Below are 25,596 nucleotides of genomic sequence, written 5' to 3'. Positions count from 1 at the left end.
GCAAACAGTCGGACAAGACTGAGCACATGTGCACACACTATTAACAGTTTGCTGTATACATATGCAAATTCCATGTGTGTGTCTAAGTATTGATACATTCATTCACATACTTATGGGTATATACACAGGCCAAGATTTTTTTGGATATTATATTTAATTTTTATTGAATTATAATTGACATATAATGGTAGTTTCAGGTGTACAACATAGTGATCTGACAGTTTTTTAAATTTTAATTATTTTTTTATTGAAGGATTGTGCTTTACAGAATTTTGTTGTTTTCTGTCAAATCTCAACATGAATCAGCCACAGGTATACATGTACCCACTCTCTTTTGAACCTCCCTCCCATCTCCCTCCCCATCCCACCCCTCTAGGTTGATACAGAGCCCCTGTTTGAGTTTCCTGAGCCATACAGCAAATTCCCATTGCCTATCTATTTTATATATGGCAGGCTAAGATTTTTGAAAATACTTTTACTCCAAACTAGAACCTAACTAAACCAAAATAAAAATGAGGGAGGGAATAATATGCGAGTTCTGAACCACAAAATAAATATCATTTCTAATAGAAATAGTTTTTTCTCTTATCATTGCTCATTTAGAAATTATCATGAAATTTTTAAACATTTTTATTTATTTGACTGTACTGGGTCTTAGTTGTGCCATGTGGGTTCTTTAGCTGCAGCATGCAAACTCGTGCAGCATGTGGGATCTAGTTTCCTGAACATAGATGGAACCCAGGCCCCTGCACTGGGAGCACAGACCCTGAGCCACTGGGCCACCAGGGAATTCCCTAGAAATTCTCATAAAATTTGACAAAAGCTGTTCAGGCTTCCCAGGTGGTGCCAGTGTTAAGGAACTCACCTGCTGGGACTTCCTGGTGGTCCAGGGGCTAAGACTCCATTCCATGCTCCCAATGCAGGGGGCCTGCGTTTGATTTCTGGTCTGGGAACTAGATCCCACATGCTGCAACTAAGGATTCACATGCTTCAACAAAAATTGCAGCCAAATAAATTTTAAAAAGAAAACTCACCTGCTAATGCAGGTGATATAAAGGACCTGCATATAAAGGTCGATATAAATCGACCCAAGGATCGATCTGTGGGTTCATGAAGATACCTTGGAGGAGGTCATGGCAACCTACTCCAGGATTCTTGCCCAGAGAATCCCACAGACAGAGGAGCCTGGCCAGCTATAGTCCATGGGGTCTCCAAGAGTCGGACACGACTCAGTGACTAACACACATGAAGGGTCCTCAGTGCTGTGCATGGGGGGTAGGGTGGAATTTATCCTTGGGAGCAGTCTGTTATCGGTTTTGCTTCATAGGATTAGTTTGGTATTTTAGAAAGATCGTTCTGGGACCAGAATAGAGGATGGATTAGAGACAGTGAAACCAGCTGAGGGGTTACTGCAATGTGCCAGGCGAAGGAGGGTAAGTGTGTGAACTGAGAACATGGAACTGGATGTGCACAAGTCAAAGGAGAAGAGGGGTCTGGATGAAGAGACCTAGGAGGAAGACTCAGAACCTGAAAACCAGTGGATATGGAGGTGAAGGGGAACTGGTAGACACTCCTTCCTGGCCTTCTCATCTCCTAAATCTTTTAAAAACTATTTATTTATTTATTTGGCTGCCCTGGGTCTTAGCTGCAGCACACAAGGTCTTTAGTTGCAGTATGTGGGACTGAATTCCCTGGCCAGTGATCGAACCTGGGCCCCAGCCCTGGGAGCAGAGTCTTAGCCCCTAGACCACCAGGGAAGTCCGTAAGATCTTTCTTTCTAAGCAGGAACTCTGTATCTCTTGCCAACTCTGGCCATGTAACTGGGGCTCAATTAAAGTTTTCTTTTTGTTCTAAATTTATTTCAATTAAAATTTTGAAGAAATCCTTCATTTTTTTTTTATCCACTACACAATCCTAAGCAATTCCTGTTCATGTTTTGATTACCAAATTTTTAATGCTTTTTTTCCCTTTAAAGCATGATTTCAACTAATAAAACAGTTCTTATTACTTACTCGGTCATTCAAAAGCTGATGGTTTAGGGGTGTCCAGGTACTCATCTTTGTCTGCATTTTGGGACCATCTGTGTTTTTTGGAGGTGCAAATGCCATCATGAAATAACTGGATATTCTTCTGTAAGAAAAACTACACCTGCAGAAGAAATGAATCATACAATCTTCAGAATACTAAAAATACTAATACCATATAATCTTTTTTAGTACACTGGGACAGGGACCAGGGGGAGAGTAACATTTACTGGGAGCATCTTATATGTCAGGCACTTAACAGGTTTGCTCAATTAAAACCCATAACAATATGGTAAAGTGGTGGGTTTTAGATTATTTTACAGATGAAGAAAATGAGGCTCACTTAAGTTACACGCTTTGCCCAGAGTTATACAGACAGTAGGTGGTGAAACACGGAATCAGACCCAGGTCTGTTTAACTCTGTTTGATTTTCATTGGATCAAGGGGGAAAAATCAGAATCACTCTTAGCTAAGAACATACCATATTTGTCAGAGAGGAGTATTTATAAAATCACAGTGCAATCTGAACTACTCCATTTTGTCCCTTGTGACCTCCTTCTTCCTCTGTTAACTTTCTGACATCTAGCTAACAAGGGCTCTAGCTTGCTACCATGTTTAAGAAGTAGAATAGTACAATGGACAAGGCCAAGAATTTATATATGGACAGATTTGGGTTTATTGAGAAAAATACACTGGGGAAAATATACAGTACACCCAGTACTGTATATGTCTGCCTTCATTTTTGTGGCCTCACGGCATGTGGGATCTCAGTTCTCCCACCGGAGATGAACTCACATCCCTTGTATTGGAAATGTTGAGTCTTAACCATGACTGCTGTTGTTCAGTCACTAAGTTGTGCCCAGCTCTTTGCAACTCCATGGACTGAAGTACACCAGGCTTCCCTGTCCTTCACTATCTCCAAGTTTGCTCAGACTCATGTCCATTGAGTTCGTGATGCCATCCAACCATCTCATCCTCTTTTGCCTCCCTTCTCCTCCTGCCTTCAATCTTTGCCAGCATCGGGGTCTTTTCCAAGGAGTCGGCTCTTCACATCAGGTGGCCAAAGTATTGGAGCTTCAGCTGCAGCATCAGTCCTTCCAATAAATATTCAGGGTTGATTTCCTTTAGGATTGACTCATTTGATCTCCATGCTATCCAAGGGAGTCTCAAAGGTCTCCAGTACCACAATTAAAAAGCATCAATTCTTCAATGCTCAACCTTCTTTATGATCCAGTTCTAACCACTGGACCGCCAGGGAAGTCCCTATGTCTGCCTTCATTGGATTAAAGCACTCTAATTTCCATGAGGGATTACTTTTCCCTCAGTGTTTAGGGTCTGCTGGGTTGGTTAATCAAGGTGGCCTCCCCTTGCCCAGTCATGAGACTAAGCTAGGCCAGGTAACTGATGCTGGCTTAGCCTTGCTTTACAGCCAAGGTGATCATTCAAAGTACCATAGATGCTCTGAGTAGTAGACTGTTAAGCTGTTCTTAGACTCCTCTTGTAGGGGCTTCCTGCAAGTGGCCAAAGTATTGGAGCTTCAGTATCAGTCCTTCCAATGAATATTCAGGACTGATTTCCTTTAGGATTGACTTGGACAGGTACACACTGCTATATTTAAAATGGATAACCTATAGGGATCCACGATATAGCACAGGGAACCGTGCTCAATGGTAGTCTGCCTAGAGCAGAGTCTGGGGGAGAATGGACACATGTATATGTATGGGTGAGACCCTTCATTGTTTATGTGAAACGACCACAACACTGTTAATTGGTTATACTCCAATACAAAATTAAAAGTTAAAAATAAATAAATAAATAGCATTACCATAGACTTTCTTAGAACTTCTTGTTACAGAGTTCTTCAAAGCCTGTCCTTGAAGGGGGCCCAACAAAATATTTTAAGGTGAAAAATATTGAAAGCAGATTGATGGCATTTTCACTATATATCCTCAGTGTTTCTGTTTGTTTGTGCCTTCTTCCTCTCTGAAGGTATGTTTCACATCCAAAGCAGTGGTGCTGAGTTGGGGACTGCACAGGGCTCCAAAAATTATAGCAGCAAATATAAGACAACTTTTTAAAAATATTTATTTTTTTATTTTAAATAAAATATTTTAAATAAAAAATATTTATTTATCTGGCTGAGCCAGGTCTTCGTTAGGGCATGCGGGATCTAGTTCCCTGACCAGGGATAGAACCCAGGTCCCCTGGACCACCAGGGAATTCACCTGGACAATTTTTTGATCCACATGCCACAACTAAGACCTGGCACAGCCAAATAAATAAATAAAAATAAATATTTTTTAAATTAAAAAACCATTAGTTTTTTTACTTACAGAGGATTCCCCCAAATGCTAGATCTGAAATTTTGTGACTCTCACTTGACATGTAATATTCCCTCTCAGGCTTAAATCAGAGCTGAAGATAAAGCCAATGTTTTAAAACCTCAGGGTTTTAAACCATAGATAATATCTTCCTGCAGTTGCCTGCTGATACCATTCCACTGGAATAAGGGGGAATTAAGGAGGTTCAGATGAGCCCTCACATTCTTAGCTCCTAACAGCTAAGTTGCAAAGGTATAAGAAATGATTTCATTACAGTATTATTAATTGGCTGCTATAAAAATACACATGAGCAGGCAAATACCTAAAGCACGATCACTGAGTCTTGATCTGCACAGTTAAAAATCACATATTTCCTTTTTTATTGCTATTTATGCATGTTTGATCTTTCTTCTATTTAAACTGATTGAAGTTTTGTGTTTTTATTTTTTTTAATTTTATTTATTTGTTTAGGCTGAGCCACTCGGCTTGCAGAATCTTAGTTCCGCAACCAGGGATTGACCCTGGCCTTTGGTAATGAAACTTAGAGTCCTAACCCCTGGACGGCCAGGGAATTCCTTAAACCAATTGTTTTTAATCTTTTATTTTTTTTTCAGGGCCATAAACCTCTTTCAGGATATGATGAAAACTATGAGTCTTCTCCCTAGAAAAATGCATATTAACATTACATTTTGCTTACACCAGGTTAAAAACTTCTGTTGTAAGGTGCTGCTGCTAAGTTGCTTCAGTTGTGTCCGACTCTGTGCAACCGCATAGACAGCAACCCACCAGGCTCCTCCATCCCTGGGATTCTCCAGGCAAGAACGCTTGAGTGGGTTGTCATTTCCTTCTCCAATGTGTGAAAATGAAAAGTGAAAGTGAAGTCGCTCAGTTGTGTGTAACTCTTCAAGAACCCATGGACTGCAGCCTATCAGGCTCCTCCATCCACGGGAGTTTCCAGGCAAGAGTACTGGAGTGGGTTGCCATTGCCTTCTCCAGCTGTAAGCTGAGAAACTCTCTTTTCCCAGTTTGAGTAGAAAACAATCTGATTCTAAGCACGATTTCTGATTAGGACAAAATAGCTTTTCCAGGGCCTCCCTAAGGTTTTGCATTGTTTTTTTTTTTCTTCCTGGTTCTTCAGAGCTAGAAATTATTTGAAATAGGCTTTTTTCAAATCAACTTGAATAAAGTTTGGTTTTCAGGAGATGGGCCTGGCTGAGAAAAAGAGCCCTCTTGATAATAGTCTTACTGAAGCAGGCAAATGGAGGTATCTTGCCCTGGGTTTTGTCATTATCCTTTTACAGTTTTTTCCTCTGTCCATTGTAGAAGACGGGCAGTGTGCATATCTGCATGCCCACACTGGTTCACAGAACAGACCACTCAGATGCTTTCATACAACATACAAAAAAATAACAAACAAAGCAAGTTGCCTTCCCTCCTTCTACATACAAACCTTGCTGTTGTTTTTTCATGACCTCTTTCCCCCTTAATGGATGTCCTTGCATGTTCCTCTTAAATTTTTCTTTGGATAAAGGGGAAGAAAAAGGGCTTGTGGCCCTTACCCCCAGTGTGTGCTTCTAGTGTCATGTTTAAAGGCAAGGATAGGTCCTCTGGTAAAGTTCCAGTGGTAACACACCTCCAATCCCATCTTCAAAGCCATTCTTCACACCGTCACCATTGCACAACTTCACTAAAGACCTATTAGGTCTGTATTAGAGCTATAAAGACAAGTCTTGACTATAATGGAGGTTATAGTCTACTGCAAGAGGGTTTTTTTTTAAACAAATAAAAATGTATATATTTAAGGTGATGTTTTAATATATGTACACATCATGGAATGCTTACCACAATCAAACTATGTAACATATCCATCACCTCCCATAGTTACTTGTGTGTGTGTGTATGTGTGCGTGTGTGTGCATGTGTGTGCTTCTGTGTGTGTGATTACTCTTGAGATCTACTCTTCTAGAAAATTTCAAGTATTTAATATATTATTATTAACTATAGTCGCCATGATCCCTGGGCAGGAAGATCCCCTGGAGAAAGAAATGGCAACCCACTCCAGTGTTCTTGCCTGGAGAATCCCTTGGACAGAGGAACCTGGTGGGCCACAGTCCATGGGCCTGCAAGAGTGGGACACAACTTAGCGGCTAAACTACCACCACCATCACCACATAGTCACTCTGCTGTACATGAGGTCTCTAGAACTTACTCATTTTATAACTGAAGGTTTGTACCCTTTGATCAATATCTCCATATTTCCCTACTCCCCAGCTTTGGCTAACCACTACTCTACTCAGGGAAGTATTTTTTAAAAGGTCCGTTAGTCATTTTTCAGCTCGAAAACCTTCAGAGACTCGATAATGGCTACAGAATCCTTAGCACGCTAATCTAGTTACACCATGAGTTTACCCGCACCTACCTTTTCGGCTCATCTTCCTCTCTCTCCCTTCATGCTCTATCTGTACAGACACACTGAACTTCAGATCAGAGAATGTGGTACAAAAATTGGTGCGTCTTTGCTAATGTGGTTTTCTGAATGTGCTCACCTGAATCCTAATCTCAGTAGTACACAGTAGGTGCTCAATAAATACTTGTCTAAATCAGCCGAACCAATGAACACAATAGTGGACGTGAGGTGGTTTAAGGATTAAAGCTAGTGGCAAAGAAGGTAAAACTCAACATTAGGAACTGAGCTTTCGGGTTAGACTCAGGATAATTGGGTTTTTATTTGGCGTTTACAGAGCAGAACAGGGTTGAGTTTCTCCACTAACACACAGCTCACCCATTGTACACTGCAGTATCATCAGAGGAGGAAATAAGAGATTACCAGGAAATGATCAGGAAATAGGGTACGGTTAGATTTAAATATGAATTCATCTTATATTCAACTAGGTGGAAACAAAGAGAAACTATAAGACAATGCAAAAAGCTAGTGCTCTGATAGGCATAGAAATAATTATTTGTTGGTTGTTAATTTCATATATATGATGCATCTGGTAATTTAACTGACAACACAGAGCAAAATGTAATTCCCGGGGTCATTGCCAAGGCTCGTGAGAAGCCCAGGAGGACCTGAGAGAAGAGCTCTCAAAAAAGTCTCCATCTTTTTCATGCAGTTGATCACTGCTCTCACCTCTTTAAGTCTTTCTCTTCAAGTCTTTCTCCTCAAGCCTCTAGCGCTGGTGTTGCCATAGCTCCTGTTTCTGTGACTCCGTCTAGCACCCCCCTTCCAGTAGTCCAATCACTACCTATAAATCTTTTCGCTGGCATCCGGGGTCTCTTAGGCAACAATGTGTGGTCTCTTGATTGGCCGGGAGATCCTAGAGGGCTGGTTCCAAAATTGGGCACACGGACGAAATGGAAAAGTGGGAGCGCCCAGAGGGTGGGAAAGGCTGCCATCTCTCAATATAATGCTAGGACGAATATGCAGCCAATCCTGAAACAAACAGCATTAAATGCCCCCATTCAAGCTCTAAGTATGTTCCAAATCAGGCCAACCTACTGAGCATGCCCAGTTATATCGTTCTGGTCACTCCAGGGTTCTGAAACGTAAACTCCGTTTCTCCGGGTTTTTAGAGTGGCCAACAGGTAAAAGAAGGTTGCAGGAAAAACAATTCTGGAGAGGTTCAATGAAAGAATAGCACCTGCACGCAGGAAGTGGAAGAACGTGGGAAAATTGCCCAACACACAAACTCAGCAATGCTTCAACATGAATTTTAATTTATTGGATTAAGGAATTCAGGCCGACTAACAGATACACCAGGGAACCAGCAGATGGCATGCCTGAATAAGGATAACTCCAAATTTGGGGAATTTTACGATCTGGTCTAATTTAATTAATGAAATTTATGAAGCATCTACCATGTAATGAGAGGCAGAGTGAGAATACAAGAATAAAAAAAGAAATCTAATGAGGAGGATTTGAAAATGCAATGCAGAAATAACTACTGGGATAGAACTATAAACTAATGCTGGAGAAAAACAACATTTCGAAAGGGACCTCTGGGAAGTGTAAAACATTTCTTATGGGCAGCAGCTAACCAAATTTAAAAAAAGAAGACTTTTCTCATTATCTCATGTTTCCTAAAATAAATAAAAATGTACTCTCTTCCAAGGTAAATAAATGTAAACCCTATGTTTATATTGTTTCATTGTTTTGAAATAGGCAGCATTCGTATATCTCCCATTTAAAAAGAAAATGAAAAGTAAAGCTCACATAGGTTGCTGCTTTCTTTAGAGTTGACAAAGGATCAGTAAGTGGCCAAATTGAAATCAGAACTTATGTTGTCTGAATTCCAGCCCAGTGGTTTTAAGTATGGTTGTATGTTTTATGATCAGGTTGTATGTAAGATGAATAAACAAAGACTTTTGCAGGGGTGGAGGCCTGGGGGAGGTAAGTAGATGCAATATTAAATTACCATGTATTACCAGTTAACATGGATGGTTTCAAAACGGGTTCATCCAGAAAGAGACCAGTTTTAACAACTCGCTGGGAGAGTGTTGGGTCTCAGTAAAGTTCCTGCTCATTAAAGACTTTCTATTGGTGGTTATAACATTGAATGAAAGAAAGATGGGATTAAAGAGAGCCTGACACTTTATCCCTGTTAGATCTGAATATTTTTATCCCTGAAAATAAGGTCCCTTTCATCAATCCTCTCAACTAGCATCCTCTGGACCTTGCCTTGTTCAGCCCTTCATCAGTCTGACTGCTGATGCCCCAAATCTGAACAACACCATTCACATTGTGTTCACAGTGAGCACATTGGCTCAGTGTACTTGAAAATTTAACATTGCTTTTATTTAAAATTTTAAACAATTCCTTTAAAAAATATTTACCTATTTGGCTGCACTGGATCTTAGTTGCAGCACAGAGGATCTTTGATCTTTAGTTGCAGTATATGGGATCTAATTCCCAGTTATTCTTCAGTTGCTAAGTCGTGTTTGACTCTGCAACCCCATGAACTGCAGCATGCCAGGCTTCCCTGTCTTTCACTAGTTCCCAGACCAGGGATTAAACCTAGGCCCTCTGCATTGGGAGGGTGGAATCTTAGTTACTGGACCACCAGGGAAGTCCCTCAACATTATTTTTAAAGGAAACATTTCAATCATAAAGAAACATTTACAGACTTGCCTAAGAAACACCCTTTTCTCCCTGCAGAGATTTTTAAAAATGTTAACATTTTGCTTCCTGTGTGTGATTAACAGTTGAAGCCTCTTTTACATGCTGCCCAGATGTCATTTTCCACCCTGCCTGCCTAGAGGCATCCACTGTCATGAAATTAGTGTGCTGCCCACTTGTCCACTTTTTATCCTTATTATATATACATGTTTGGCCTCATAAACAGTGTGACTGTTTTAAAGAGCTATCATAATTTACATACTTTGTAGTTTGCTTCTTTCAGTCAGTGGTCTATTTCTGAGATGTGATCATGTTGATACATTCAGTGATAATTTCTACATCATTCCCACCTCCCACTAGGAGCCAAGATATGTTCTATGCCTGACAGTTTTCACAAGACCATGTGTAAATTGCATAAAAATGTGACAGCAGCACATCTCTAGAGGATCTGAAGGTACAAGGGATCTAGAAGCACCTGAAGCAGGTTAATGATTTTCATTAACGCTTAGATGCTTCACTCACTCTTAGTAGAGTCAAGTGTTGGCTCCACAGGACACAATGACTTGATAAGAATCAGCTTAAGGATCAACATTACTTTTTTTTTAAAAAGTATTACTTCATTAGTATTTATTAATGATATTGAAAATATCATTTCATATCTCTTTTACGATGCATTTTCCATAGCTCATCTTCTGATGTTAAACTATATTTATGACTAAGCTCAGTATTTATTATCATTTAACTAAAGAGCCTCTTGATGAAAGTGAAAGAGGAGAGTGAAAAAGTTGGCTTAAAGCTCAACATTCAGAAAACAAAGATTATGGCATCCGGTCCCATGACTTCATGGCAAATGGATGGGGAAACAGTGGCTTACTTTATTTTCTGGGCTCCAAAATCACTGCAGATGGTGATTGCAGCCATGAAATGAAAAGACGCTTACTCCTTGGAAGGAAAGTTATGATCAACCTAGACAGCATATTACAAATCAGAGACATTACTTTGCCAACAAAGGTCCATCTAGTCAAGGCTATGGTTTTTCCAGTGGTCATGTATGGATATGAGAGTTGGACTATAAGGAAAGCTGAGCACTGAAGAATTGATGCTTTTGAACTGTGGTGTTGGAGAAGACTCCTGAGAGTCCCTTGGACTGCAAGGAGATCCAACCAGTCCACCCTAAAGGAGATCAGTCCTGGGTTTTCATTGGAAGGACTGATGATGAAGCTGAAACTCCAATACTTTGGCCACCTGATGCGAAGAGCTGACTCATTTGAAAAGACCCTGATGCTGGCAAAGATTGAGGGCAAGAGGAGAAGGGGACGACAGAGGATGAGATGGTTGGATGGCATCACAGACTCAATGGACATGGGTTTGGGTAAACTCCAGGAATTGGTGATGGACAGGGAGGCCTGGAGTGCCGCGGTTCATGGGGTTGCAAAGAGTCGGACAGGACTGAGCGACTGAACTGAACTGAACTGAACTGAGGGAGCACCTTTAAAAAAGATTGTTTCACTGGTGGTCGAACAGTAAAGAATCTGCCTGCAATGCAGGAGACCTGGGTTCCATCCCTGGGTCGGGAAGATCCTCTGGAGAAGGGAATGGCAATCCACTCCAGTATTCTTGCCTGGAGAAGTCCATGGACAGAGGAGCCTGGTGGGCTACAGTCCATTGGATCGCAAAAAGACAGGACCGAGGGACCAACACTTCCACTTTTCTTTGTATAAAATAGTTGCCTATAATTAAAGATGCCACAGAGATGTGTCCCAAGGGTTTGGATAAACCACAGATTATGTAGCTGTTTTTGGTCAGTCTCCTAACATGGGCTGGCAAAGATTCAGACAGAAAATTGTATTCAAATATACTATCTTAACTAAGTGTATAGTTGAATAACGTTAAGTACAGTCATACTATTCTACATGATCAAAGTATTTCTTTAAGTCCTTTGTGCTACCAGAGAACAAAATGATGCCTGTGAAGTCTAGGTTGAAAAGGGAGGAAAAGGAGGAAGGTAGGTAAAATGATGGAGGCAAAGGTAACAGCTTTGGCTTGGAATGAATGAATCCAGACTCAGCCCTTAAAAGGCTGCCTGGCTTTGGGTAAGTCTTTTTAACCTTTCGGGGCCGCTCTTTTCTGCGTCTGAATAATGAGAGGTTAGGTTTAGATGATTTCTAAGGAATCTTTAAGTTCTGAAATAGCTTATGTAGAAAAAATAAAATAAAATCACATATGAAGAAAAAGAGAGAAGAAACATTTCCCAAAGAACAGAAGATGGGGAATGCCACCAATAACCTCAAGCCCCACCTGCTCACTAAAGTGGGTGTTGATAAAGAGGGTATCTGCTCTGCTGCTTCAGCCTGGAGCTCTGCAATATGAAAGCTGACTACCTCCATCTGCACCCAGTACCACCCTCAGCACCCGCCTCTTAACCATCTCCAATCCCCGGGTCCCCAGGGGGCACGCTGGTTCTCGAAACAGGTTTTGGTGGTCTCGCAATAATAGCGTTCCAGGCTTGAGGGATGAGAGTCGCAGCACTGTCTCAGCAGGGAAGGGAGGGAGAGCTTTGCAAAGGGGACTGAGGGCATTTAAGAAAAGCTTCCAGAGCGCGGAACGGCTCCGCGAGGGCCGGACAGGGCCAGGCATCAGCCTCGGCGCGACGTAAAGAACAACGAAACCCGCGGACGGGTATCCAGAAGGTGCGCTCAAAATGGGAGCGCTCGGCCGAGCGTGCGCAGCGCGCCTGCGCCGTACGTGCGCGCGCATCCCCCCTCCCGCCCCCGCCGGGCCGCGCGCCCCGGCGATCGCGAAAGCTCGCGGTCGCTCAGAGGCGCGCGCCGGCGGTCCTCGGTGGCTCCGTTTACCTGAGGGACCCGCGGCCGCCCCCGGCCGGCGCTGCAGCCCCCCGGGAGCCTGTCCCCGAGGTGTGAGGTGAGCGCGGGTCGTGCAGGCCCCTTCCCGTCCGGCTCAGCGGGAAAAGGACTCAGGAGTGGGGACTAAGGAGGTGCCGCCGCGGCTGCCCGCTGCTCGGTCTAACCCTGTGCCGAAGAGCCACCAGCAGCCGCGGCACCTCCTCCTCAGGGATCGTTATTCTCGTCGCCGCCAAAACAAAAGCCTTGGGCGCCGCGCTGTGGAGGGGTGTCTCGGGGCTTTCTCGAGGTGGGCGGCGGGGCGCGGGGGAGCCCGAGTTTCGGGCTGGGGGCTGAGGCGGACCGATGCCCGCCGACAGGATTAACCCTCTCGGCCCCGAGCCCGCGCCGAGCAACCTGTTCGAGTGTGGCCCGCGCTCCCTCCGCGCCGCCCCCGGCCCAGCCCTGGGGCTCGGTCGGCGCCGCGGGGGCGTGTGGCGCTCCCGGGCCGCTGGGGGCTGTGGGTGGAGGACGCGGCCGCTGGCGGGGAGGACAATGCACCGAGCGCTGTGGGCGCGGGGGTGCGGGGGCCGCCGGGATCCGCCTCGGGGCTTCCCGGGTCCCGGGCGGCGTCGCAGCATCTGGACTGCCTCCTGTTTCTACTCCTGAAAGTTGTCCCCTCTCCTCCCTCCCGTCAGTTTTGCAAAGTCTGCATATTCCTCCTCAAGGCTTCACCCTCTTGCCCCCTTGGACGCTCCGTGTGTTTGCCCTGGGGTACCGCAGGGAGGTTCATCCATAGCCTCTGAAATAAGGTACTGTTAAACATTTCAAGACATTTTAGCATCTTCCTCGAGGCCGTTTTCAGAGTTAGGTGCCTTCCTCAGTAAGAGAAAAAAGGGTGTTCTTTCTTTCTTTCTTTTTTAAAAGAACAAAAGCATATGCCACTAATTTAGGCAGAGGAGTCAACTTGAAGTTGCAAAATATCTAGGAAGGAGGAAAAAAGGTCTGGTTTTTGGCCCAGAATAAATGAAAATTTGAATTTTGGTTCCCTTCTGAATGTAGGCAGACAGAGCAGCAGAGCAGACCAGCAGCTATAGAAATAAATGACTGCTCTAGATTGGTCAAACAAGATCTTATTTTATAGAAGTAGTTTGGAGAGACTTGTAATGTTTATTTACGGCAGTTGGGTTACTTGGCAAAGCCAATACCGCAGGGGCAAGGAAACAAAGAGTTGACAAGGGGGATGCTACCTCCCTCCCTCTTGAGCCTTCTTTTAGCCTTTAGTGGTGTGCTGACAGGCAAAGGGCTAGATAAACCCGTAGTTCTGTTATTAAGAACCATTTTCTCCTCAAGATAATGCTTTCCATCCGTACTTTTAAGCAAATCAATACCTTCTTTTTCCTCCAGAAGAAGAAGAAGAAAAAAAAAAAAGTGAAGTACCAAACCACAACATAGAGGTAATAAGATAGGAAAGTGATGTAAAAGCTTAAGTAGGCAGGCTTGCAAGGATAGAGCTGAAAATAAAAGATAATTGAGTTGCAATTCTTCTTACAGTGTTGCCTTTTATTTAGTGAAATAACAGGTTCTTCCTCTACCCTCCTCCCCCCAAGTGCTCTGAAACTGTCAGGAAAATAAGGTAATTAGTAAAGCCTACCTTCCCACCCTCTCTTTCCTCCTCCTCCTTTTTTTTTTCTTTCCCTCATCCACTAATATTCCCTGCCTCTACATCTCTCCTAAATCTACCAGTGCCCTATTAATAGAAGAAGAAAGGACTATAGGTTCTTTCATCCCTTTTTTCATCTTAGGTACTGTATTCCTCTGAGCATTATTTTGTGCTTTGAACATTTAGGTGGATTTTTCTAGAGAGATCCCCAGCCATGATTGAGATATTTGAAATAGGGAGGCTTGAGGTGAAGATAATAGTAAAGTGCACATTCTTTCTTTGTATAGCACAGTGTTGTGAGAGCGTCCTCATTGGGCAAAGAGAGGGGGTTTTAAAGTCATGGTAAGTCCTCTGTTGCCGACTTGACAGGAAAAAAATCTCTCTCCCCAACTTCAATTTCGTGTGTGTTAGTAAAACTATGAGATGTCATACTGAAAACTTATTCAGAGAATGTTAGTTTGTTGATGTCAGACTGCTGTTGACTTTATTTTCTTAGGAGACATGTGATAGGAAACAGTTCTTACTGCATCTTTACCTTCTTTCACAGGGAAGAGCAGTGTTGGCCTCAAGTGTTTTTTAACCCCTAAATTTCTAGAGTTAGAGACGTTTAAAGCTGCAGCTGCCCACAAAAAGAGCAGTAGTGCAAATGAAAAGCAAGACTTTGAAATATGCATGAGAGGAATTGTTCGGTATAGATTTGGGAGAAGGGTCACAGCGTCTTGAGGAAAGAAGTGAAGGTTTTTAATAGTGGCACTTCCAGAAGGTTAGGAATGAATATTTGAAAAGTAACAACTCCTCTTTGACAAGAAAGCAGTTTTAACTGACGGTTGCATCAGAAATGGTGAATCTATCTTTGAGTTACAATTTGTTATGCTGAGAACTAGCAACAGTGTTGGTGGATCCAAGGAGTGGCTGTGAATGAAATTTAAGAAAAAACAACTAGGCTAGTAGGCCTAAAAAAAATCCTGGTCCCCGAAGTTTATCTCATTAAACTAATTTTGTAGTCAAAACATGCAGCCATGCTAAAGGGGAAAAATAAAATCAGGAGCTTGATATTAGAGCATTTTCTGAACACATTTTAATGGAAAAGGGAAACCAGGCTGGAATTTCAACCTGATTTTTTTTTTTTTTTTTTAAAGTCCAGACTCTGGCCATCTTTTAAATTTCCAGTTTTGTTTTTAGTTTTAAAAGATCTTCTGCTTCTGCTTTCTCTAGTCTTAAATGTAATGTATAATTTGTAAGATGGACTGGATTTTGATGCCTACTATTCATTTTAATTTTGAACTTTAATGTATTTGTTTTTCCTGTATTTTTTTTTTAAGCCCTATCACTCAGCACACTGGAAGATTAGATTATCTTTTGTAATCAGTAGATGACTAGACGGACTTTAAAAATTAGATAAAGTAGCAAAGTGATACCTTGAGATTAGTAAGAATCTAGGCCCTATGAATTAAATATGGAGCTATATAAACTTTAGCAACCAGAAAACAGTATCCTGAGAATGAATTTATTTTTTAAATAAGATATGGAAAACAAAAGGCCAAAACCCACATGAGTTTTAGGAAAAGGAATCTAGCACTTTGAGCAGTGATACGCTTTCAGTGTGTACTTTGCTCTCTAACAAGATGATAATTTCCTTGAGAGAAGAAGTTTCAGAGGTAGTGATTGCTAATCCTTATAATGCAGTCTTGGAAAACTCTGAAAGAAGACAAAAGAATATCCTCCTGTTCCCACCGTAGCCAGTGTGTTTGAGGCAACCTTTAATTTCTGAATTGGAAACGCAAAATGTTAGGTACATTTACAGTGTGTCAAGATAAGTAAATCTAAGCTGAGAAAGCTGAAAGGAAGCTTTCTGTACAGTAGGTGTGAATTGGACTAGAACTGCTAACATCTTTTGTTGCAGGGCCCTGCTGACAAGCCCCCAGGGCCCACTTTTGTCATTGTCTCTTCTGGGATTCTGCCTGCTTGCTTTCCTCCTCACAGTTGCCTCTCCTGCTTTTCCCACCTGAGTTCTTTGGGTCTGGCTTTGTAGCCAGCCTCTGAAGACAGTCTTCCAAGATTGCATCCCCTTTATTGCTGTTCTTTAAGACAGATACTCAGCTTGTTTTAGGGGCTTTTACTTTTTATCATCAAAAGAGAACTGGTAAATTGGGGAATATCAGATTCCTGATGTTACACATTGATAAAAATTAAAGTGTAGGGTTAAATGTATCTAGTCCTTTTTGTTTTCTGCTGAAATAATCATCAGGTCACTTAATCTGAAATTAGTTTCCCACATATCTTATATTGCTCTGTAAAGAAGTGAATGTCTCTTTTCTCAGGGTTAGGGCATGAAAAACTGTTGCCAGACCCCTCATTTTTTACTGGTCCTTGGCGCCCGAGACTGTTGCCTCCAGTTAATCCAGCAGTTCCCTTTATTCAGCTGAGATTCTGCAGATTCCTATAGTAAAAGATGTAATATCAAAAAGAATGCAAAAAAAACTTTTAACCTTTATGTAGTCAGTTGCTGTATTTTTTCAGTATTTCCTGGTTTCCTCAATCTTCTGTGTCCTGTTGTCTGAAACTTACAGCTTCTTCAAGGATGGTTCTCTTAGGAGAAAGGACTGTTGCTATCCATACTCACATGATCCTGATTAGAAGCATTTATTTCATCATGTTATTGAAGAGCAATTTAGAATATATACCAAAAGTTTTTTTTTTAACTGTGCATAATATTTGATTCAGCTGAGAGGTGATCTGATTTTTTTTTCAGTATTGAAAATCAATTTTTGACCCATTCTAAGTTTATCATCATTTTTTTGCTTTTCTTGCTACCTGTAGTAGGGCATTTTTGTGTCCCTTGGCTTGTTACTTTCAACAGCCGTAAATCATTCATTCAACTAGTATTATTGTCAGCACACATTTATAGATTTAGCAGACTTAATTTTCCCATACACAAATAACATACAATAGATTTTAAAATAACATTTCAGCATTTATAATACTTTACTATTTTTATTTTTTTTTTGTTTTTGTTTTTTGACCACGCTGTGCAGCTTGTGGGACCTTAATTCTTTGACCAGGGATCAAACTCTAGCTCCCTGAAGTAGAAGTGGAGCCCTAGTCACTGGATTGCCAGGGAAGTCCCTATTGTATTTTTAAACAATTCAGGTAGTTTTATTCTGTTCCATGTATGTGTATTTTTGACAAAAGTGGGAGACTATATGCTGTTTTGTAAACCATTTAAAATTTTATTTTTCACTTATTGTATTGTTACTCTATTTTCAAGTCAGTATATACAGATCCTGCTCATCATTTTTAGTGAGTGTGTTATGTGTTGGTTGTACCCTGGTTTAACCAATTCCTTATCCGTAGATTTTTAGATTGTCTCTGGGTTTTTATTTTATAAACAATATTGTACTAACATTTCAGTTATACATCATGTGTACTTGTGTTTACTTTCTTAGAATAAATTGTAGAATAGGTTTGCTGAATCAAATTATATACATTTTAAGGGCTTTTGATGTCCATAGCTATTTTTTTGAGATGCCAACTAGTTTGCTTTTCCTTCAGTAGTATTTGAAAATGGAGAATTTCCTGGCAGTCTAGTGGTTAGACACTTCACTGCCCTGGCCCAGGTTCAGTCCTTGTTTGGGGAACTAAGATTCTGCAAGTGGTGTGGAACAGGCAAAAAAAAAAAAGTATTTCCAAGTGTTGGAATGTTAAATATATTCTTTTTTCTGCACCCTCTTCTATACTGTGTTCTGTTATTGTTACTTTGCTCATCTGATTGGCAAAAATGTTATATATCATGTTTGTATGTTTTTATTAGTAAAGTTGAATATCTTTTCATGTTTGTTGACCATTTGTATTTCTTTTGTAAATTTATGTCTTTTTTCCATTTTTCTATTAAAGTAGTATTCTTTATCTGCTTTTTAAAAAATTCATTTTATATATTACTTTTGCTAAGCACGTAATTATGTGCAAATATCCTATACTGTTTTAAATTATTCTATTTTAGGATAGCATTTCTCAAAATATGACTTATAGATCACTTGTAACAGTACTGAGATAATCATTAGAATACATGTATATCATTCATTTTCCAGAGGTTCAGATTTCTTAGACCTATGGGTCTAAGATTCTATGAATGTGCTGCACATTAAAATTAGAGAACCTCTGATTTGGAAGAAATATAAATTCCTTAATATTTTTGCTGTTCCTATTTTTCTTCTTGTCTCATGGCATTCTACTGTTTTTTCTTATTTATCTTAATAATCATAAACTACAGTCTTAATGTATTAAGGTTTTATCCTACCCCAGCCTAACATAATAATTTTACAAAAATGTTTTGATGTATGGAAATTGGAATGTCAAAGTACATAAAAGAAAGCACTTTTGTAAGTTTGTGAGAAGCGTTGTTTGTAAATGAGGCAAAAGGAATAACTGAGAGAAAAACAAGTAAAATAGGGTAGACAGAAGTATAAGGGGGTTTCTTATCTGGTTTAAAAAACTCAATGTTACTTTGTTTCTTCCTCAAGTTTTGTATGGTAATCTTCTTTGAACCATAAATTTGGAACCAGTACTGCCGGAAAAATAGTCTAAATGAAGTTTTTATTGTTAGATACATATTCAGTAGGGAGCAATGTTCCCTTTAATTTTTTTCTAAGTTGCAAGCAGATGAACATGCTGCATAAGCAGCAAACTACAAAAAATGGAACTTATATGAATGTTTTGATTCTGTAGCCAAATAAAGCTTTCAGGGCTTATTTGACACATTTAATGATATGCATAATTGTTACCGTGCTGTATGGTAATTAAGCTTAAATATACATGACTGTGTTTAATATCACTTTTCCATAGCCAAACATCACATTTCTGGGCCCAGCTTGAAGGAGGAAAAAATATGGCAGGCCAAGAAGCTTTAACAAATATTTCTGATTTAAAGATTTCAGTGCTACAGGTTGCTTGTAACTTTGGTGTTCCTAATTCCTAAGGTTGTAGACTTTCCTTTTCCCTTCTCCTACTCAAGACCATATGATTGGGGAAGAAATTGGGAAGATTCAGCCATGGCTTTACTTTCTCCAAATAGTTTTTTCTGCCCAGTAATGAAAGCTTGGGGTGCAGAGGTCCCTGTCATTGGTAGTGCGCAAAGGACAGTTTCTTTCTCTGCTTTAGCCAAGCCGGTTCAGGATCTCAAGGTCTAAGCTGTCATGGGCTCTAATATCTATTTGAGTTGTCCTGTTAACCTGGGTCTCTGAGAATTTCTGAACCTGACTTTCTCATGTTTTCCCAGCCGAGGTTGTGTACTTCAAACAGAAATATTTGACATCTGTGAAATGAAAACAAAGTAAAAGCAGACTTAACTTGATTACAAAACCAAATGGAAGTATGATATTTTTAGAATATACTTTTTTCCTACCAAACCTGGCTTCCACTCTACCTACCCTTCCAGCCCCAAAAGAGTTGCATAGTTTTGTCCCTAGAAAAAAAGGGAAAGTGGAAGTGCATCCAACTCTCTGCAACCTCATGGACTGGAGCCTGCCAGGCTCCTCTGTCCCTGGAATTCTCCAGGCAAAGTATACTGGAGTGGGTTGCCATTTCCTCCTCCAGGGAATCTTCCCAACCCAGGGATCGAACCCATGTTTCCAGCATTGCAGGCAGATTCTTTACCCTCTGAGACACCAGGAAAGCCCCCAGGAAAGGCAGTGTCAAATCAGACTCTGAAACTTGGTAGAAACTCTTAACTGGAAATCATTGATATCCCACGCTGTAACTTTCTAGGGTTGACTTTTCTTTGCAGCCTGACTGTGTGTAATGAAGCATTTGTTGGTCAAACGTTTTCTCTATCTATTTGCTAAATTTTTGTACTATCTAAAAGGATGAAGCACTGTTGGCAAAATGTCCTGATACTAGTTTTAGAATCTTCTGTTGCCCAGTTCGGTATTGGTTGATAGAAGTAAGTCTTTGTATCCACTGTCATTCAGTAATAAAACTACCTAAAGTTTGATGTTGCTTTACCTTTTATAGAGTACATTATTTTATAATTCACTCATACATCTTTGATAGGGAGGTGCAATTTTTAGAAAGGAAAATTCTGAGCTCAGAGAAGTTAAGTGATTCACATAGTTGGGAAGAGGCTTCAATCCATATCTTTTGATTTCTTTATATTTTACACCTTTCACAGATACCATCTGCTGAATCATGTAGTGATTAAAACATATATAATAAAATTTAAATAACTTGGTATTAAGTGTGGCAGATATTTAAATAAAATTTAGGACAACAGCTTGCAAGTTTTTCAAAATGAATTAATTATGTCTTGTGACAAATGAAAAACTACCATTATAGATGGGAAATTAAACTATATGTTATATAAACAACTGAGGGAGGAAATAGTGCCTGTAAGTGCTATTTATGGATTCTCTGGTATATCTATAGCAAGAATGATAAGGTAGAAAAGCTATAGTATTTTTTTATGAAATACCCATGTATTTTATCTGTAAGGCAGTATTGTATCTCTCATCAAAGTTTGTGATTGTTGTTAGCCACATGCCCGGCATTTGGAATTTTAGTTCTCCACCAGGGAGTGCCCTGGTGCCCCAGCAGTGGATGTGTGCAGTTTTAATCACTGGACCACCAGAAAGTCCCAAAGGCAGTATTTTAAAATTTCTCTTTCTAGTAGTTGATTGTTAGTGTGTAGAAGCGCAACTGATTTTTGTATACTGATTTTGTATTCTGCAGCTTTACTGAGCTAATCAAAGTTTTAATATCAAGCCTATAATATTTTAAGAGGAAATTGCTAATTTCTCCCATTTTTTAAAAAAATTATTTTTCAGATATTTCAATCAAAGGAAGAAATAGCTCTTCTCCTAAGATGGAATCTGTTGTTTGGGAATGTGGTTGATCAACTTGACACGTTGGCCAAATGGTGCCCGATGTAATAAAATGAAAAGAAGAGGCAAGATGATGTCATTTTCCCATATTGTGAAACCAAAAACAAATGCCTTTTGTGAGACCAAGCTAACAAACCTCTGACGGTGCAAAGAGTATTTCTGTTTGAAGAACTTAACAGTAAGATAGAAGAAGTACTTTCAAGCTGAGACCTGCAGGTGTACAAAGATCTAAAATACATATTGAGTAGGCCTGATCATCTGAATCTCATTCAATCAAGAAAGCATGGCTATGAGTAGGATCGTCTTCTATCTGTGGCCCTTGACTATGTTTGTGGGCCATATAGGTGGGCACAGTTTGTTTTCTTGTGAGCCTATTACCTTGAGGATGTGCCAAGATTTGCCTTATAACACTACCTTCATGCCCAATCTTCTGAATCATTATGACCAACAGACGGCAGCATTGGCAATGGAGGTAAGACTTCATCTATTATTTGGCATGTCATAGAAAATTACTCTGTATTGCCCTTTTAATCAGTCTAATGAATGTCTCTGATAAACAATAGGAAAAACTAATATGTTATTTTTAACTGCATCTTGTACATTAAGAAGTTATGTATTTAGGTTCAGCCTCTGATAGATTAAAGATTTCATGTCTGGGGAATGTTACTCATCTTAGTTTTCAATTATTCTTTTATGAAGAAATTTGAAACATTGGAACTGGGGAAGTAATAGCCTTTCAGAAGTTTAAATTGTCCATGTTATGGTTACATCTTTTCTGTTATTTGATAATAAGACTTTGAAGAGCAGACTATAATAATAATATTCATAATTCACTTAGTAAATATTGAATGTAACATGATTTTGAAAATGGGTTCTTTGGTTCAGCCTTTAGGCTGATGGGTTTACAGTATTTACATTGTCTTAAATACTGACGATGGTATCCTGGTCTTACTATCTTCACATCAATTTAAGAACAGTAACTCCCAAGCAGTGATAAAGGTTTTGTTGTGTGAATTATCTGTTCTTGACCTCTTAGGACTTCATGAAAATCTGTTGCCTTACTTGAATTTTTCTAATGATAATTCTTTAGGCACTTTTTGATTATTTTACTTTAGAAGCTATGACAAATTAATGGCTATAGTTAGTAATAGGTTTAAATAATTTTGTATGTGTTTTAATAATGGTTTTAGAATTGTGGACAAAGATATGTTTACCAGATAGGAATTAGGAGGCAGTTGGAGAAGGAAATGGCAACGCACTCCAGTATTCTTGCCTGGAGAATCCCATGGACGGAGGAGCCTGGTGGGCTGCAGTCCACGGGGTTGCAAAGAGTCGGACACGACTGAGTGACTTCACTTTACTTTCTAAACTGACAGTAAGAGGTAAAAGCTTTGGAGTTGTATAAACTGCAGCAGCAGCTACCACTTTCTGTCTGTATTACTTTGGGCAAGTTATTTGAACTTTCTTACCATTGTCACTTTGCTTGTAAAATAGAGTTAACATGTTGGAAGGTACAAAATGAATTGTTTATAAAGTATTTGGCACAGTACTTTTGGAATTAGTTCTCTTAAAGTGATAGTTTTTACCATTTTCCCATATTCTAATATTAATGTAGCTACATAGTACATAGAATTTACAGTTTGTTTTTTTTTTAATTTTAGTCTTTAATCCTTTGTTACAGTGCTTTCAGCAAATTGAATACTACGTGTTTTGGAATCTTCATTTTATAGTAAAATTCAAATGTTTAGTACTTCCAAGTAAACTAACATAAATCTGTCTGGGAAATTTTGTAGAAAAATTATTATTCATAGATTTTGAAACGTAGAGGGCAACTTGTATAGTCCAAATACTTGGAAATATTGTAGAGGTTGAATAAAATATTTCTGCTCTTCCACTGACTATACAAAGTCTAACCAGTAAGGAGAGATTTGGTTTAGACTGTTAAATTGGGTATATGAAAATGGATATTGGTTTAATATAGGAACTTGATTCCAGGCATGGTAGTCCCTGTTGGGTATTAAAACTACCCAGTTCTCTCACCAAAAAAATGAAGAAGTAGGAATATCTTTGGTTCTGCTATTATTTTAAGTCAGTATAACTCCTTTGGAAAGCAAATAGAGTTGTAAGAAATAAGTCATAAAGATTTATGTACTGATTTGGGTTTAACTTTTGCCTCTTTCATGTAGCAGCTTTCAGACTTTGAAATTAAGTCACCTAACATCTCTGTGATCTGGAGAAGGAAATGACAACCCACTCCAGTATTCTTGTCTGGAAAATCCCATGGATGGAGGAGCCCAGTAGGGTACAGTCTGTGGGGTCGCAAAAAGTCGGACATGACTGAGTGACTTCACTTCACTTCAACATCTCTGTGAAAATCATTTGTGAAATGGCACTAATAACAAAAACACTTTGAATGGCTATTAGGATTAAATGACAGATTTAAATAGCTAGTACAATGCATGATGCAGAATAGATGATCCACAAGTGTTAATGCTATTCCAGATTTCATTTCTAAGTGACCCTAGAGAAAGTACTAGAAAGACGATGTATTTGTTTCACGTGAACTTGCATCTCTCATTGTGGGCTCCTGGGGCTTTCATAATGGTGGCATGGTGAGCTGCCTCTGTCCTCTCTTCAAACATGCCCATATAGGCTAGACATTTTGTTGGCAGTGAGACTGCATCTTTCTGAATTTCACTCATTCTAGGGAGAGCACCTAGATGTGTAAGAGAAAGCTCTGGTGATATGAAGTGATGTCGGGGATAGTTGGCTTGGTTGTCATATCAGGACAGTGATGTCACTGACAAAGTCTCCTGATAGTCTGAGAGTGTAAAGTTTCTGTAATAGCAAAGGATATGGAAATTCAGCAGTCAACACAGCACACTTGCACACTTGCAAATAGAAGTAAGGATTCTTAGATCCTTACAAGGACTTGTCTGCTGATGACACCGTCCTGTCTCTGATCCAGGAACTTTGGATCAGCTTGCCAGCTTTTAGCAGGAGCAAATAATTGGAACAGGTAACCCTAGCACATTTCATCCAAAGATGGGCTCAATAAAGGACAGAAATGGTATGGACCTAACAGAAGCAGAAGATATTAAGAAGAGATGGCAAGAATACACAGAAGAACTGTACAAAAAAGATCTTCATGACCCAGATAATCACGATGGTGTGATCACTCACCTAGAGCCAGACATCCTGGAATGTGAAGTCAAGTGGGCCTTAGAAAGCATCACTATGAACAAAGCTAGTGGAGGTGATGGAATTCCAGTGGAGCTATTTCAAATCCTGAAAGATGATGCTATGAAAGTGCTGCACTCAATATACCAGCAAATTTGAAAAACTCAATAGTGGCCACAGGCCTGGAAAAGGTCAGTTTTCATTCCAGTCCCAAAGAAAGGCAATGCCAAAGAATGCTCAAACTACCGCACAATTGCACTCATCTCACACGCTAGTAAAGTAATGCTCAAAATTCTCCAAGCCAGGTTTCAGCAATACGTGTACCGTGAACTTCCAGATGCTCAAGCTGGTTTTAGGAAAGGCAGAAGAACCAGAGATCAAATGGCCAACATGCGCTAGATCATGGAAAAAGCAAAGAGTTCCAGAAAAACATCTATTTCTACTTTATTGACTATACCAAAGCCTTTGTGTGGATCACAATAAACTGTGGAAAATTCTGAAAGGGATGGGAATACCAGACCACCTGACCTGCCTCTTGAGAAATCTGTATGCAGGTCAGGAAGCAACAGTTAGAACTGGACATGGAACAACAGACTGGTTCCAAATAGGAAAAGGAGTACGTCAAGGCTGTATATTGTCACCCTGCTTATTTAACTTCTATGCAGAGTACATCATGAGAATCGTTGGGCTGGAAGAAGTACAAGCTGCAATCAAGATTGCCAGGAGAAATAGCAATAACCTCAGATATGCAGATGACACCACCCTTATGGCAGAAAAGTGAAGAAGAACTAAAAGCCTCTTGATGAAAGTAAAAGAGGAGAGTGCAAAAGTTGGCTTAAAGGTCAACATGTAGAAAACGAAGATCATGGCATCCGGTCCCATCACTTCATGGCAGAGAGATGGGGACATGGTGGAAACAGTGTCAGACTTTATTTTTCTGGGCTCCAAAATCACTGCAGATGGTGACTGCAGCCATGAAATTAAAAAACACTTACTCCTTGGAAGGAAAGTTATGACTAACCTAGATAGCATATTCAAAAGCAGAAATATTACTTTGCCAACAAAGGTCCGTCTATTCAAGGCTATGGTTTTCCCAGTGGTCATGTATGGATGTGAGAGTTGGACTGTGAAGAAAGCTGAGTGCCTGAAGAATTGAAGCTTTTGAACTGTGGTGCTGGAGAAGACTCTTGAGAGTCCCTTGGACTTGCAAGGAGATGCAACCAGCCCATCCTAAAGGAGATCAGTCCTGGGTGTTCAATTGGAGGGACTGATGCTGAAGCTGAAACTCCAATACTTTGGCCACCTCATGCGAAGAGTTGACTCATTGGAAAAGACCTCTGATGCTGGGAGGGATTGGGGGCTGGAGGGGAAGGGGACGACAGAGGATGAGATGGCTGGATGGCATCACCGACTCGATGGACATGAGTTTGAGCGAACTCCAGGAGTTGGTGATGGACAGAGAGGTCTGGCGTGCTGCGATTCATGGGGTCGCAAAGAGTCGGACACGACTGAGCAACTAAACTGAACTGAACCTTAGCACATTCTTGAGGGTTCTTTGTGGGACTGGATGAGTT

The 25,596-nt window shown here is 40.3% G+C and overlaps 2 protein-coding genes across 5 annotated transcripts in view; one reads left to right on the top strand and one right to left on the bottom strand.

The window, feature by feature from the left end:
* The window catches only part of FBXO16 (F-box protein 16), a 57,034-nt gene extending 48,792 nt beyond the window's left edge, over positions 1-8,242 (bottom strand). Inside the window, exons 1-2 of one of the 2 annotated variants that reach the window (XM_025281380.3) lie at positions 7,479-8,242; positions 2,013-2,148 (exon numbers count right to left, since the gene is read on the bottom strand). In XM_025281380.3, coding sequence (XP_025137165.2) covers positions 2,013-2,111 — 99 coding nt within the window. In that variant the 5' untranslated portion in view covers positions 2,112-2,148; positions 7,479-8,242. The remainder of the gene's footprint in view (positions 1-2,012; positions 2,149-7,478) is intronic. The other variant, XM_025281379.3, reaches the window with a different exon arrangement.
* A 3,992-nt stretch (positions 8,243-12,234) lies between these two features.
* Positions 12,235-25,596, top strand: part of FZD3 (frizzled class receptor 3) — a 90,767-nt gene continuing 77,405 nt past the window's right edge. The window contains exons 1-3 of one of the 3 annotated variants that reach the window (XM_045165017.1): positions 12,254-12,386; positions 13,003-13,116; positions 20,786-21,314. In XM_045165017.1, coding sequence (XP_045020952.1) covers positions 21,126-21,314 — 189 coding nt within the window. In that variant the 5' untranslated portion in view covers positions 12,254-12,386; positions 13,003-13,116; positions 20,786-21,125. Of the gene's footprint in view, positions 12,387-13,002; positions 13,117-20,785; positions 21,315-25,596 lie in introns of those variants that run through there. The other 2 variants (XM_025281376.3, XM_025281378.3) reach the window with 2 other exon arrangements.

The sequence above is a fragment of the Bubalus bubalis genome, chromosome 3 (genome assembly GCF_019923935.1).
Source record: "Bubalus bubalis isolate 160015118507 breed Murrah chromosome 3, NDDB_SH_1, whole genome shotgun sequence".
Classification (NCBI taxonomy): domain Eukaryota; kingdom Metazoa; phylum Chordata; class Mammalia; order Artiodactyla; family Bovidae; genus Bubalus; species Bubalus bubalis.
Note: the sequence above shows the minus strand (reverse complement) of the source record. Positions and strands in the feature narration are given on the sequence as shown.